We start from the raw sequence: 13998 nt of genomic DNA, 5'->3' as shown, positions 1-13998 counted from the left end.
TTAGATTAGCAAGGAAGCCGCTTTTTCCAGGGAAGATATGGGGTGGGAGCAGGCTGCATGTAGGATTGTGGTGTGGAAGCCCCCACAAACTCTCCTCTCCACTGGCAGGTGACCTTGGACCCAGCAGGAGAATGGCAAACTCAACACAGGGTGACGGGGGCCTCCCCAGCGCTGCGCTCTGGGCCTCCCATAGGAACATGGTGATGGAGCCACTTGAAACCAATGACCCAGAGGTGAGAGCCCCTTCCTGGCCTCTGCCCAGCAGCTGCTTTGTTCATGCTGACCTCCTTGAGCCAGGGATGAGGCAAGGAGACAGCCCAAGGCTGAGCTGGGGGGTCCCATTCATCTTCCAAGCCCTCTTTGCATGGAGGCGAGAGGGAGGACATCCTCCATCCATCTGTATGGTCATAACTTCACATCTATGGCGCATGCCCCTCTCCTTGAAGCTCTGATGTCCACACCAGAGTAGCCAGGCCATGTGGCTGTTGCCCATGAATCTCAAGCCCAAATGACAGCTGAATTATCTGGCAGGTAGAAACCCAAACCAGGATGATCAGCTGTACGAAGAAGGGATCTCATCTCCCTTCTGCAGCACCTTTCCAAGCCTTTCTCCATTCCCTGTGGCAGAGCCAGCATGGGTAAAGCTGTTTCTCTCCTCTCCCAAAGGTGCACAACATCATCAAGAAGGAGAAGCAGCGGCAGAGGCTTGGGCTGGAATTAATCGCATCAGAGAACTTTGCGAGCCGAGCGGTCCTGGAGGCCCTGGGATCCTGCCTGAACAACAAATACTCTGAGGGGTACCCAGGACAGAGGTAACTGACCCCAACCCAACTCAAACCCAACCCTTGCAGGGAGGGAGAGGAACCACCAGGCCTCACCTCTGGGACATTCTGACCCTCTTGGCTTCTGTCCTTGGCCACATGTAGGACAGTCTCAGCAGGATCACATCTGCTGCAGCTGCTCTCCCAGTGGCTGCCACAAGTGCAGCAACATCCCAGTTTCTTCCCAGCTTGATCACTGGGATGGGTCTGAGTCATGGGTTTGGTTTTAACCCCTGTTCAATGCTTCCCTGTCAGGTACTATGGTGGGACAGAGTTCATAGATGAGCTGGAAAGGCTGTGCCAGAAGCGAGCCCTGCAGGCATACCGGCTCGACCCCCAGAAGTGGGGGGTCAATGTCCAGCCCTACTCAGGTAATGGGGTGCTTAGGAGAGCCAGCCCAGTTGCACTGACCTCTGCATGCCCCAGCACTCATACCTGTCTGTCCTGGTGTACTCTTGCTGCAGGGTCACCCGCAAACTTTGCGGTGTATACAGCCCTGGTGGAGCCCCACGGCAGGATCATGGGGCTGGACCTGCCTGATGGAGGCCATCTCACCCATGGGTTCATGACAGAAAAGAAGAAGATCTCTGCCACCTCGATCTTTTTCGAGTCCATGCCCTATAAGGTACAGAGAGATGCTCCAGGGTGCTCCTGTCATAAGCGTTGGTGCCTCTTAGCGTTGAAAGTGTCATTCTCCCAGCACCCCCTTCTTTATTATGGTGCTACACTTGATCTTCACCCATACCAAGGCGACTGAACCCTCCTCTTCCTCTCCCAGGTCAACCCCAAGACCGGTTACATCGACTATGACCAGCTGGAAGCAAACGCCCAGCTCTTCCACCCCAAGCTGATCATAGCAGGTAAGGATCAAACCCTGGCAGCATGCTGGCAGGAGCTTATGTGTGTCCCCCGCTTGACTGTCCCCATTGTAGGCCTGGACCCATGGCTGTCCTCCCATCCACATCCCATCCCATCTCCCTGCAGGTATGAGCTGCTACTCGCGCAACCTGGACTATGCCCGCATGCGGAAGATCGCTGACGCCAACAGCGCCTACCTCATGGCCGACATGGCCCACATCAGCGGGCTCGTGGCTGCAGGTGTGGTGCCCTCTCCCTTCGACTACTGCGACATCGTCTCCACCACCACGCACAAGACCCTGCGGGGCTGCAGGTCCGGCATGATCTTCTACCGCAAAGGTGCCTGACCTGGCTGAGGAGCAGGGAGAAATGCTCCCCGCAGGCTGGGGGGGGGCTGCAAGTTAAAGCTATTCCTGCTCTAGCTGGGAAGGAAGGGAGGCAGGAAGGTCTGGGAGCATCTGCAGAGCTTCCCAGGGCCAAGAGTGGCCCAGATTTGAGGAGGAACCACCACCATGCTTGCCTCCTGAGTGACCTTGCCCTCCCCTCCTGCAGGCACCCGCAGCGTGGACCCCAAGACAGGCAAGGAAGTGCTCTACAACCTGGAGAGCCTCATCAACCAGGCAGTGTTCCCTGGGCTGCAGGGAGGCCCCCACAACCACGCCATTGCAGGTATGCATCCAGGCTGGCCACCAGCTCTTGGGTGGCAAAGGGAGTTGGCAAGGATGCCCTTGGCTGGGCTCTGACCCCTGGTGTGGTGTTCATGGCAATGACACCAGCCTGCCTAGGGAAAGGGACTGTCCCTGTTTGCTCAGCTTCCATGATGACTTCTGCTGGCAGTGCCACACATTCCTATCAGCTCTCCCAGTGGGATGCACCAAAACTCACCCTGCTCTGCCTTCCTCCAGGGGTGGCTGTGGCGCTGCAGCAGGCCATGACACCCGAGTTCAAAGCCTACCAGCAGCAAGTGGTGGTGAACTGCAAGGTGCTCTCCACAGCGCTGACAGAGCTGGGCTACAACATCGTCACTGGTGAGGATGGGTCTCAGTGGTGGGATAGGGCTGAGCTTCCTTCTGCCCCCAGAACCAGGGGCCCGATGGAATCCCAAGTCTTTCTTTGCTGAAGTTTCCCATGGGAGCAGAGCCTACCCCGATCCCACATCCCCACCATCCCCTCTCTTTGCAGGGGGCACCGACAACCACCTGATCCTTGTGGACCTGCGCAGCAAAGGCACGGATGGCAGCCGGGCTGAGAGGGTGCTGGAGCTCTGCTCCATCGCCTGCAACAAGAACACGTGCCCTGGTGAGGGATCCCACAAGCTCTGCCTTCCCCTGCCTCACCTGCTGGGGATCTCCTGTGGGCTGTGCAGGGATCCCAGCTCCAGGTCCACCCTGGCTGCTGGGAACCAGGCTGAACCCCTTGCGTGTGATGGGTTTGGTACCGGGTTTGGTCACACTTGGCTTGTTCTGGTGCAGGTGATGTCAGTGCCCTGCGCCCCAGCGGTCTGAGGTTTGGGACACCAGCTCTCACCTCCCGTGGCTTCCGGCAGGATGATTTGCGCATGGTGGCTCAGTACATCCACAGAGGTGAGGCTGGGGCAGGCTCGCAGCTCCAAGCATCAACGCAGGGCAACCCCTCTGGGTGAGGAGGCACCACCTGAGCCAAGCTCAGGCTTCTCCAGCAAAAGAGCACACACAGAAGTGAAGAGTAATTGTCCCACTTGCACATCTGGATGTGGGAGAGCACATCTGGCCACAGCTGGGACCGGCCAAACCCTCCCTTATTGCACAGCACTGGGCTGAAAGCATGCACCTTTTGGTTCCGTTTGTCCTCAGGGGTCCCATGCTGGTTTCCCAGGGCAGAGTCCCTCCCAATCCTCCTCCTTCCCTCCCATCCCGACCCCTTCCCTCCCCTGTGTTCTGGGGAGCAGCCCCAGCCCTGCAGTGGGGTGCACAGCACCGAGCATCACATCTTTCCCCCCGGCAGGGATCGAGCTGACGCTGCGGGTGCAGAAGGACATGAGCCCTAAGGCCACGCTGAAGGAATTCAAGGAGAAATTGGAGGAAGAGAAATACCGGAAGGAGCTGAAGGCGCTGAAGGAGGAGGTGGAGGCCTTTGCAGGGACCTTCCCACTCCCGGGGCTGCCGGTCCTGTAAAGGGAATGCACCCTCCCCGCTCCTGGAGCCGCGGAAGTACCCGGGAATGCAGCACAGAGACCAACACACCCCGGTGCCTCCTCCCAGCATCTACCTCCCCGCTGGCACCAACTGTGGTGCAGCAGCAGCAGCTCCTCGTTTGGGGCACAGGACCCCCGCGGGGGGCACCAGCCCCTTCACCACTCAGTGTTACAATAAGGACCAAGCACGTTCTGCCCCATGGTCAGGTCTGATCCAGCTCTCATGGCCATGGAGCAGTAGATGAGGACACGCAGGAGGGACACGGGGGCCACCTGTATGGAAGCCACCCCCCTGCAGCCACATGTGCAGTGCTCAGCTGCACAAGAGCCTTGACAGTGCTGCTAAAAGCCCCCCTGCTTTCAGCCTCAAGGATTCCCTGCTCTCCATTTGCACCTTCCAGCCTCCACAGGCTTGGACAAGGCCAAGGTCTTGTCCCCAAGGAGCCTTCCTGGGATCACCATCCCATCCTATCCCGCGTCTCTGGGATCTTCTGAGTTCTCCGAGCACAAAGTTGAGGTTAGAACCACGTTTTAATGAGCACGCTCAAACGAGGAATGGACCCACAACCTAGGACCAGGAGTAGAAGCTTTAAAAACCACAGGCGATTCCTTTGTTGCGTTTGCTTTTTTCTTTTGTATTTCAAAAATATCTGAACCCAAATAAATAATTTTTCTTTTTTTTTTTTTTTTTTAACCTTAAAAGTACATTTTTCAGACGCCTTCATTTGGTGTCGACATCTTGTTAAACCCCGGGGTTTAACACCCTTACAGCCACGACACTGACACGTGCTGCTTGGATTCCTCCCGCTCGCACTCGCTCCAACTATGGCCACAAGCACTCAGCACGCACAGGCACACGCGCGCACACTGAACTCCACATGCAGGAATAGGATACAGTGCTTTCAAATGAGATGAGAGGATTCAGCACAGCCTCCTCGCAAGCCCTCAGAGGCGGCTCTGAGCCCGGCCCCATCCCTGTGCTGGCACCGAGGCGCCGGTGGGACCGGGTACCCTGTTTCTGCCTTCCAGTTAAAACACATCCCAGGGACCCCTCTGTTATGGGGTACATTGTGCTCCTCAACCATTGTGTTCCTGGGGCACTCTCCCCCTCAGCAGCTTTGACTTCCCCATCACATCTTAATCCAGGAGCCTTTGTAATGCCAGACATCAAGTCTACCACGTGGGCTGTCACCCACCATCAGAATGGGGGCTCCGGGCCCCCCATGCTCAATAGAACCCAAACAACTGGCCTGGGCACATGGAACCACCAACTGCCACCCTCAAACACCACTCCCACCCTGTACAATGTGGTGAATATTGCTAGAGTATAGGCAGTACTTCCCCTTGTCAAGGCAAGGCAGCTTTTAGGAGCTGCTCAGAAGTAATTGCTACCGGATGGAAGTAAATCCCAGCACTGTTCTCTGAGGAGTGAGTGCTGTGTAGGGTTGAGATCGCCTACTCCTATGGCTGACCCTCCTCGGGATGGGATCTGCAGGCAGCTCTGGGCTAGAGCAGAGCAGGGGAAGAACAGGAGCCTCCCAGGCAGAGGGGATAGAACAGGGGAGCTCCATCAGGCTCAACACCTCCCCTCCCTGACAGCCAGCAGCGAGAGGAGGAAGCCGGAGCTGCCATGCGGGAGATGGGAACATGCTGGCAGCACGCAGGGAAGCAGCGAGGGCCATGCAGAGCTGAGGGAGGGATGGGCAGTATTGCACCGGGAGGAAGCTGCACACACACAGGCCAAGATTCCCTGCGGGAGCTGTCAGTGCGAGGAGTGGAAGTCTGTTTCTATCGGAAACTAGTGAGGTACCACAGTGAAGATGAGGGAAATGTCTTAAAGTGCCAGTACAGGGATCTGCTCTGTACGGGAGCAAGGGTCAGACAGAGAAATTACTGAGTGAAGAGGAACTGAGCTCTCAAACCACCCAAAGCACTCGGACTTCCCCCAATTCCTGCTGCCATTGAGGCACCATGAGCAGCAAGGCTCTGGCTGCACCAAGCTGCCACAGCCCCACGCAATTCCCCCTTTCCCAGAGCCCATGTTGCTGCTGTAAACCAGACTGAGGAGACCAAACACCCCAAGAGGTGTTTCCCCACAGCTCCTGCTTGAGAGCAGAGCTGCAGATAGTGCAGAGCTCCTGTTATGACACAGGTACCCAGGGCATCCTCCCCAACCAGAGATATGGCACGGAGATGAAGCAGGTCAGGCAGGCGGTGGTGCAAGTATTGCTCAACACGGGTCTTGAACATCAGCTTTGATAGAGAGAGCAATGAGTTCTTTATCCATTATGAGTGCAGCTGAACACCAGAGGTCGAGACCACTGTGAGCAAGAGCTCACCCATCAGCCTGGAGGGAGACAGCAGTGAGTCAGCAGGAAAGCAGCTCCCACACTGAGCCCTCCTCCAGAGCCACATTCCAGGAGGGATGCAGGAGCTTTTGACTCCCTCGTGTCACCTGCATTACTCATTCACCAAGATGCCTCTTTCCCTGGGGAATCTCGCCTCAGCTTCGGTGTGGAAGCCGTTTGGGTGCACACAAACGGAGCAGGGGACACCTCAAATCACCTTTTTGATGGACACGGAAGTCTTTCACAGCAGGCCCAGCTCACACACGACACAAGGGCACAATCCAGAAAGGAAGAGGCCTTTAAAAGTGCTTTAAAGGCAGTCAGCCCTGCCACAAGCACTCTGCTCACCTTCAGCCACGCTGCTTCCCCTCTGTGACCTCAACCCGCAATCCCTGACCTTGGAAATCCCTCTGGAGAGTATACCACAACCTCGCTGTGCACCACCAGAAACAACACTGACGTTTAAAACAGCCTTGAATGTAAAGAAGAGAGAGGCAGCAGCGGTGCTGAGCTGCAGACGCTGGTGCCCAAAGAACCTCCCTGCCTTTAGGACACTGGTTTTGGGGCGATGTGGTTCTCCCAGCAGTATCAGTGGGTCTGAGACACGTCTGTACGCAGAACCTTCCCTGGGCTCAGAAGGGACATCACCTTTACCTCCAGCACTGCTTCACAGCATCACCAGAAACAGAGGTTTAAAGCAAGAGATAAACCCAAAGCAAATAACATCAGCTCATTTTGTACCATCGCAGCTCTTCTCCCCCCATAATCAGTGCTAAAACACAAATAAAACCAAGGCTACCTTCCTAGCAAGGATTTTCTTGCTGAGGAGTACCACAGGGGCTGCTCTGGCCACACAGCACTGGGTAGAGCAGACCACAGCCTGGTATGAGTGGCCAAGGAGCAGCATCTCCTCCGAGACTCCATATGGAAGCGCTGTGCCCCCAGCACTGACAGGAACAATGTGGGGCTCTCACCATGCCAGTGGCACAACCTTAATGGCACAGGCAGCAGCACAGAAGCTTTGAAAGGAAAAGCCCTCAGCATCCAGGCTCAGAGAACAGTCCTGCCCCATCCAGAGCTACCCAGGAGCGCCCTAGGAGACAGGACAAAGGCCAGAAGCAGCATGCAGTGACACTGACCCTGCTGCGCCACACCGCACAGAAGTCAACTCCATGCCAGAAATAAACCCAAGCAAAATAAGCTATTACAGATACCTGGTACATCCGTCCCTGATCTCTCCTGAGCACTTATACCTCACCAGCCAGGCAGTTGCTCTACCAGCCTGCTGCCTCACAGCATCACTTCATTGCACTGTTCCATCCCCCCCATCACAGAAAGCACCTGAAAACGAGGCTCTCCCCAACTCATTTCAGCCCCTTTCTCTCTACTTAAAAGGCCTCCCTCAACCTCATGTGCTCTGATGATTCCCAGCTCTTTCCCACCCTTCTCAGAGGTGCAAACAGGACATGACAAGTTACAAGGCACAGTGCTCTACATTCATGGCAGCAGGTGAAGCCTTCCACGTTCTGGATCTTAACAAGGCTGAGAGAAACTGCAAAACACTTTCTGAAGGGAAGCACATGTGCATCCACTGTGCTCCCACCCACCCAGGGACAACCTGTCCCAGGAAGCACCAGGGAACTTGGATAAACACAGCAAGGATGGGTAACTGCAAGCTGCCACCTTGCCAGGGAGCTTCTGAGCTATGCTCACATGAGACACTGGTGGATTAAAACCTTCACGTCTCCATCCTGGCTCCATGGAAGGGACCAAGAGCATTTAGGGATCTGGCAGAAGCATACAGAGCACTGGTGTTTTGAGGGCTGTGCACTAGTATTGATCCCCGACACAGCCCACCTCTCTCCATGCCCTATTCCCCCTGGGATGCTGCCATGAAAAGTTAACAGTGCCCCTTCTAACATTTACAGAGTGCCCGGTGGTTTAGGTGATGGAACATCTACGTTCTTGGCTATAGGGAACAGAAATCCAGTCCCTGAGACATGGATTTCTGTGGAGCAGAGACGCTCACAAACACGTCAGCTTCTTCACCCCTTCCTGATGGATGAGAGCTACCGCAGACAGCGATGTGAAGCAGGGATGAGCTCTGTCAGACCCCAGTGCAGACAGCCCCCAGGAGGCTAGATCTTGTACAAAAAGCTGGGCACGTAGTCAAAGCGGAGCAGAGGGCTCAGCCCCTGCCCGGGCTCCTGAAGGTACTGCAGCTTCAGCAGCTCTGCCAGGTACTGCACGATCTTGATGTCTTCATTGACCAGGCCCAGTTGAAGCTTCAGAAAGTTCATCCTGCGACTCACGATGGATTCTTCGGGTTCCCTTTCGCTGATGGGAAGGTGCAAATGGTGGCAGAAGGTGAAGAGGAAGGCTTTTGAGCACAGCTGGGTGAGGATGCTTTGGACGTGCATGTAGTAGGTGCTTCCTCGCTTGATCTGCGTGCGGTGATCCGCCAGCCGGGACACCACGGAGCCTTTGTACAGAGGGCAGCGCAGAGTCTTGCTGTCAGCATCCAGGATGCTGATGTAGCGGCTGTAGCGGCTCAGGGCGTGCAGCACGTTCACCCCGGCAGGAGACACCGTCCTGGAACAGCAAAGAGAGAGGTCACGGCTGGAGGGGACCCCGCAGGTAAGCGGCAGGTTGTGTCCGTGCCCCTCTACTGCACTGACTTTCCCTTAGCTCACGACATGGTGCACGAGCCTCCGCGAGGAAACAGAGGCTAGCAGGGAAAAGACCAGCCAAACCATCTCTCCAACTTGCCAGATCCCAAAGGAACCTCAATCCATAGATCCCTACGTGCCCTCATCCACATTGTCCATGTGCTGCTTCATGAACCACCGCATCATGGGGCAGCTTCCTCCCTCGGTGGCAGGAGTGGGAGCAATAGGACACCTCTGGTGAGCGGAAGCAAATCTTCCTTCTGGATGTGACAAGCAGCATCCAAACCCCAAACCTGCCCCCCATCCTTGACAGGAGCTTTACTCCCCCCGCCGCCCCATATCACTGTTATGGGAGGGAGCTGCTCTGAGGTCGTCAAAGCCCTGAGTGCAGCAAAACCTTCCTCCTTTCCAAAGGGAACCATCCTTAAACCAGAACATTCCCTGGCTGAGCCTGGCCATTTCTCATTCAGGTGCCAACCCCCAGCACTGTTCACAACGTGCAATTACCCAACGAGCCCAAATGTATGTTATTTAAATGCAAATGACAAGCCTACACCAGCTCTGCCTTCTGTTCCTCAGTTCTGCGTGGGTAAAGTCGCTCGCGCTTGAGAGACAGCTCCCAGCCTCCAAAGAGGAGCCCCAGCTCGTGGTGTCAGGGCTGCTCCTGTGCCCAGGCACTGTCTGGCCTTCGAGACACAGTGTCCTGAACCAGAGGAATGAATCCAGCCTCCCCAAAGCCCTGGTCCAAATGGTTGGCTGAGAGCAAAACATCATTAAATTCAACAGGTCATTAGCATTCCATGAGGAGCCTTGAAATGACTGACACACGTAACAAGCAGTGCTCCAAAATAAGAATGCCTTTAGTTTATAGAAATTGCAATTAACCACAAACACTGAGCAAGGAGGGAACACTTGGGGCTTTAAAAAACCTCACCGACAGACAGGGAAGTTGGGGAGTGCTGGTTCCGGAGCTGTCATCCTGCCTCCCCAGCACAGACATGAGGGGAAACTCCCAGCTTGAGTTCATTTCATCCCCCACAACCCCCAGCAGCTCAATTCTCAGCAGCCCAGAGCCTTCTCTATGGTTTGGTTTTCACACTGCTCAGAAACAGGCTTTCAGGAGGCTCTGGGCAATGGGGCTGCCGCTTTGACTCATGCTGTGACGGCAGTGGCCATTCCCTGTCACGCACCCGCAGCACCAAACACATCCTGGTAACACACACACAAAGAAAACCCTTTTCCTAACGAAGGCAGGGATGAAATCTTGAGAGCTGAGCAACTGCTGTTTGTTGATATAAACCACGAAGCCACATTTGAGGTCTGGATGGTGGGGAAGGGGTGATGGTCTTCACCCTGAGCAGAGGTTCACTTTGCATCTGACCTGCAATCCCAACACCACAGCTCCCCGGAGCTATTTTCCTGCACTAAAGCTTGTTATAAATAAGCCTTTGTCCATCTGCACTCCCCAAAGGGCTCCACACCATGACACCCAGCTGCACACCCTCACCAACACTGCCCAAGGTCCGATTTCTGACCTACTGCACCTCATCCCTTCATTAGGGTGCACAAGGAAAAACCCTCCTTGTATCAAAGCATCCACTTAAACCCCTAAATTCCAGCTAGAAATGTCAGGAGTTTCAGCAGGAACAGAGCACACAAGGAACTCCAGGAGCACTCTTAGATCCTCCTGGAAACCAGCAGGACTCATGTTTGTTCTCTGCTTTGCCAGGCTAAGACCTAAACTAGAGGGAAACCTCCTGGCCAAGACACTAGCATGAGCCAAAATGCACACAGATGTTCTAAATATCAATGCTTAAGTGAGGCTGGATGGAAAGAGACAAATCCCCCTTCAAAATACATCCCGCAAGCAGAAATTCATGGCGCTGGCAGCGACCTTTGGGGGCACACGAATTTCCCCCCCTGAAATTCCCACTTAGGAGATGATGTTTGCATTAAACCCACCCAACGTGACACAGCAAACAGAGCCCGGATTTACCTCTGGAGCCCGATCAGCTTCCACTTCTGGAAATCCACGACGTGCAGAGGGGAGGTGACCCAGTGCTTCACAGGCTTGGCATAAAGGCCGCAGGTGGGCACGAAGATGGAGAGCGCCGTCACGAGCTTCTTGACTATGGCTTCCTCCTCCCCCAGCACGATGAGGGTCCTGCCGCTGAGCAGGGAGTAGATGGCAGGGTGGGCAAAGGGGTATTGCCTGATGAACCTCAGTGCGTTCTGCCCAGCCTTCTTCTTGTGCCTGTCAGCCCCCTGGCAGGCAGGGTGAGCTGGAGAGGGGGTCCTGTCGGAGCACGTGGAGGCAGCGCTGCTCATATAGCTCGTGGAGTCCGAGCACTCATCCAGGCTGCTCTTACTGACCTCCCTGCTGCCTGCCATGTAGCGAGAGTCAAGCTCGTAGGGCAGGAGCCCCCCTGAGATGCAATCGTGGGAGGGGAAGCTCCCATGCAGCCCCGGCTCGGATGCCCGGTACGGCTGCGGCGGGATCCGGACCACCCCATCCTCATCGCAGGGCTTGTGGCCCAGGTCAGGCAGAGGCTCCAGGAAGTTGGGGCTCTCCTTCCCGATACAACAAGCAGAATCCACCTGCACCAAGTTCTCCTGCTGTGAAACATCTTCCTGCTCGTCAGCGTCATCCAGGTTCAGCCTGGGGGTGAAGCGGAGGCCTCCCTCTTCATCCCCCACATAGGGCTCCTCGTTAATGGCACTTGGGTAACTCGCTTTGAAATCCTCCGGGATGAGCGACTCGGAAGGACACATGCTGAGGACCTCGATGCTGTCCTCGCTGACGGTCCTCCTGCTGCCCACCTTGCTCCTGGCCACCTGAGGGCTGGGGCTGACGGGCAGGCTGGCCTGGCTCTCCGACTTGGGCAAGCCAGAGGCAGACTTCTCCGTTCCCAGCACCTCGATGCTCTCACCGCTGCTGATGCTGCCTTTGAGGTCTGCATCCAGGTAATCCAGGTTCTCCTGGTGCTCAAACGTCACAGACTCGCTCATCTGGGGCTCCTGGGAGTCCTCAGTTTCCTGCTCCATCTTAATGGGCACGCACTCCACGCTGGACTTGTAGGCTCCCAAGCTGATGACCACTGTAGGAGCAGGGAACTCTTCCGCACACTTTCCATCTCTAGCATCGTGACTGTGCCCCTGGCAGCCTCTGTATTGTTTTCCAGGTGGTTTTTCATCCAGACAAGACGTATCCTCAAAGAGGAAGTTAGTTATGGTCTGTTGCTTTAGCAGGGCCCTGCTGATCTGCTCTGTCAGGAGGTAGCACACATCCCCTCTGAAAGTCCTCTCGATCTGGTGCAACTGCTCCAGGGTTTGGGTGAAAAAATACACATCACAGAGCTCCTCCAGCGTCTTCAGCTTCTTGTCAAAGCATTTGGCAGACTTGGCTTTGATAAGCTTGGGGGTATAGGACGGCACATGTGTGTAAAGGGGAGTTTCAGCAGGGTCGGAGGTAGTGGGGTCCCGATCGCAGCCCGCGTTGGCCTGATCCAGCAGCGCACACTCCGGCTCGTAAGGGTGGAAGTCGGATTCCTTCAGCTTCCTGTAGGGATACGACCTGATTTGTTTCAGCAGGTCCTGGTGCTCGATGATGGACTTCTCCACACTGGCCAGCTCGTTGGCTTTCTCAATGGCTTGGGTGGTGTAATACCCTTTGTCGTTGGCTTTCTTCTGCACCTCGGTTTCGTTGTGCAGGACGGTCCTGGTGTAGTCGAGATCTCTCAGCTTCTTTTCCAGTTCATCAGCGAAAGCTTTCCGGTTCCCTGTCTTTAAGCATTCGGAGGCCTTGGAAAACTCAGCAGAGAGTTCCTGGAACTGCTGCATGATTTTGTGCTCATCAGCAGAAATATACGCCATGCAGAAGGGCCTCACGAACCCCCTGGCTTCCAGGTCATAGAGAGTCAAGTGGTGCACGTAGGCAAAGGCTCCCTCCTTCGAGTCCCCAAGCACCACTTTGGAATCCTCCACGAAGTTCAGCTTCGGGTACGCAGAGCCGGGAGGATGCCCCACGAAGGAGGCCTGATAATCCACAGACATGATCCGCAGGGAGAAGTAATTGAGATCGAAAGTCCCCGACACTTTGGCATCCTCGGGGATGGTCAGGAGGGGCTGAGGCCCCACTTGCTCCGAGAACTCGGAGATGAGGATGAAATCCCGGCTGAACTTGGAGTTGGCCACCTTGGCCCAGGGGTTGGCGCCCTGGCCGGCGAAGGGGAACAGCGGCACCGAGTACTCCTCGGGCAGCGGCGGCTCGCTGTACAGCTCATCCTCCAGCTCCTCCTCCCGGGTGAACGCCACCACATCGGGGGCGCTGATCATATTTCCCTTAGGACGGGACCGACATGGAGCAGCGAGGCCCCGTCCGGTCCCCCCCCGCCGCCACCGGGCCCTACGGGAGGCCCCACCGCAGCCCGTGTCCCACCGCTGGGCCCCACCACGTGTCCCGTTGGTGTCCCGCCGCCTCCTCACGCCTCGGCCATGGCCGGGCCCCGCCGGCCCCGCTCCGCCGCCGGCCCTCACGGACGCCGCAGCCCCGCAGCCATCTTGGGATCACATGACGCCGTCACCTCTCACCCCGACAGCAGGAAGCGAAGGAGACACCGCCGCCTCCCCCTTCCCTCTTTACCGTTGTTTTTAAGCCGCCGCCATCCTTTCGCGTTAATTCAACCGGGAGCGGACGGTAAACAGGGGCGGAACGGCGAGCGGAACGGTAAACCGGAGCGGGACGGCAACCGGGAGCGGAGCGGCGAGGAGCATCATGGGAGTTGTAGTCCTTTAGCGCTTTACGGCAGAGCGAGGGCGACCGCGCCGCGTCCCGCCACTTTTTGCGACAGAGCGCGGAGGTGCGTGAGGAGAGAGCTGGGGGGGCGAGGAACAGAGGGGGCTGCTCCGGTGAGGGGAGACCGGAGGGGTTAGGGGTGTACTGGGGGTGCGCTGGCCCGGTTGCGGTGGGTATGGGGCAGCCGCGGCCTGAGGGAGGCCCGGAGGGCGGGTACGGGGACCCGGTAGCGGGGAGAAGCCGCCTCCAGCAGTGAGGGGCCTGAGGAGAGCCCGGACAGGGTTAGGGATGTGTGGGGCTGCCCTGACCCGCATAGGGCGGGCAGGAGGCGGGG

At 56.6% G+C, this 13998-nt stretch overlaps 2 protein-coding genes across 6 annotated transcripts in view; one reads left to right on the top strand and one right to left on the bottom strand.

Moving 5' to 3' along the window:
- SHMT1 (serine hydroxymethyltransferase 1) overlaps positions 1 to 3972 on the top strand; it is a 152284-nt gene extending 148312 nt beyond the window's left edge. For 3 of the 5 annotated variants that reach the window (XM_057420890.1, XM_057420889.1, XM_057420894.1), the window contains exons 2-12: positions 107 to 233; positions 667 to 812; positions 1077 to 1192; positions 1286 to 1446; positions 1600 to 1681; positions 1806 to 2018; positions 2232 to 2348; positions 2585 to 2707; positions 2862 to 2978; positions 3152 to 3262; positions 3663 to 3972. In XM_057420890.1, the coding sequence (XP_057276873.1) occupies positions 132 to 233; positions 667 to 812; positions 1077 to 1192; positions 1286 to 1446; positions 1600 to 1681; positions 1806 to 2018; positions 2232 to 2348; positions 2585 to 2707; positions 2862 to 2978; positions 3152 to 3262; positions 3663 to 3832 (1458 nt within the window). In that variant the 5' untranslated portion in view covers positions 107 to 131 and the 3' untranslated portion in view covers positions 3833 to 3972. The remainder of the gene's footprint in view (positions 1 to 106; positions 234 to 666; positions 813 to 1076; positions 1193 to 1285; positions 1447 to 1599; positions 1682 to 1805; positions 2019 to 2231; positions 2349 to 2584; positions 2708 to 2861; positions 2979 to 3151; positions 3263 to 3662) is intronic. The other 2 variants (XM_057420892.1, XM_057420893.1) reach the window with 1 other exon arrangement.
- Positions 3973 to 7674: 3702 nt separating this feature from the next.
- On the bottom strand, positions 7675 to 13336 carry SMCR8 (SMCR8-C9orf72 complex subunit). Its single transcript, XM_057420885.1, has 2 exons — positions 10866 to 13336; positions 7675 to 8792 (listed from the first exon to the last, which is right to left on the bottom strand). Exons 1-2 carry the CDS (start codon positions 13202 to 13204, stop codon positions 8339 to 8341), a joined length of 2793 nt encoding a protein of 930 aa, XP_057276868.1. The 5' UTR covers positions 13205 to 13336; the 3' UTR covers positions 7675 to 8338.
- Positions 13337 to 13998: the final 662 nt, after the last annotated feature.

This window comes from Pezoporus wallicus, unplaced genomic scaffold, assembly GCF_028554395.1.
Source record: "Pezoporus wallicus isolate ANWC-B61680 ecotype Strahan unplaced genomic scaffold, APGP_CSIRO_Pwel_v1 contig_13721, whole genome shotgun sequence".
Classification (NCBI taxonomy): Eukaryota; Metazoa; Chordata; class Aves; order Psittaciformes; family Psittacidae; genus Pezoporus; species Pezoporus wallicus.
The sequence above is the reverse complement of the archived record's forward strand: the minus strand, read 5'-3'. Positions and strand labels throughout refer to the sequence as shown.

Bases quoted from the DNA above. Each gene is read 5' to 3' on its own strand.
- SMCR8 (XM_057420885.1), bottom strand. From the start codon at position 13,204: ATGATCAGCGCCCCCGATGTGGTGGCGTTCACCCGGGAGGAGGAGCTG. The intron at 8,793-10,865 runs GTAAATCCGGGC...TTGCTGTTCCAG, and splicing joins AAGCTGATCGGGCTCCAGAG to GACGGTGTCTCCTGCCGGGG.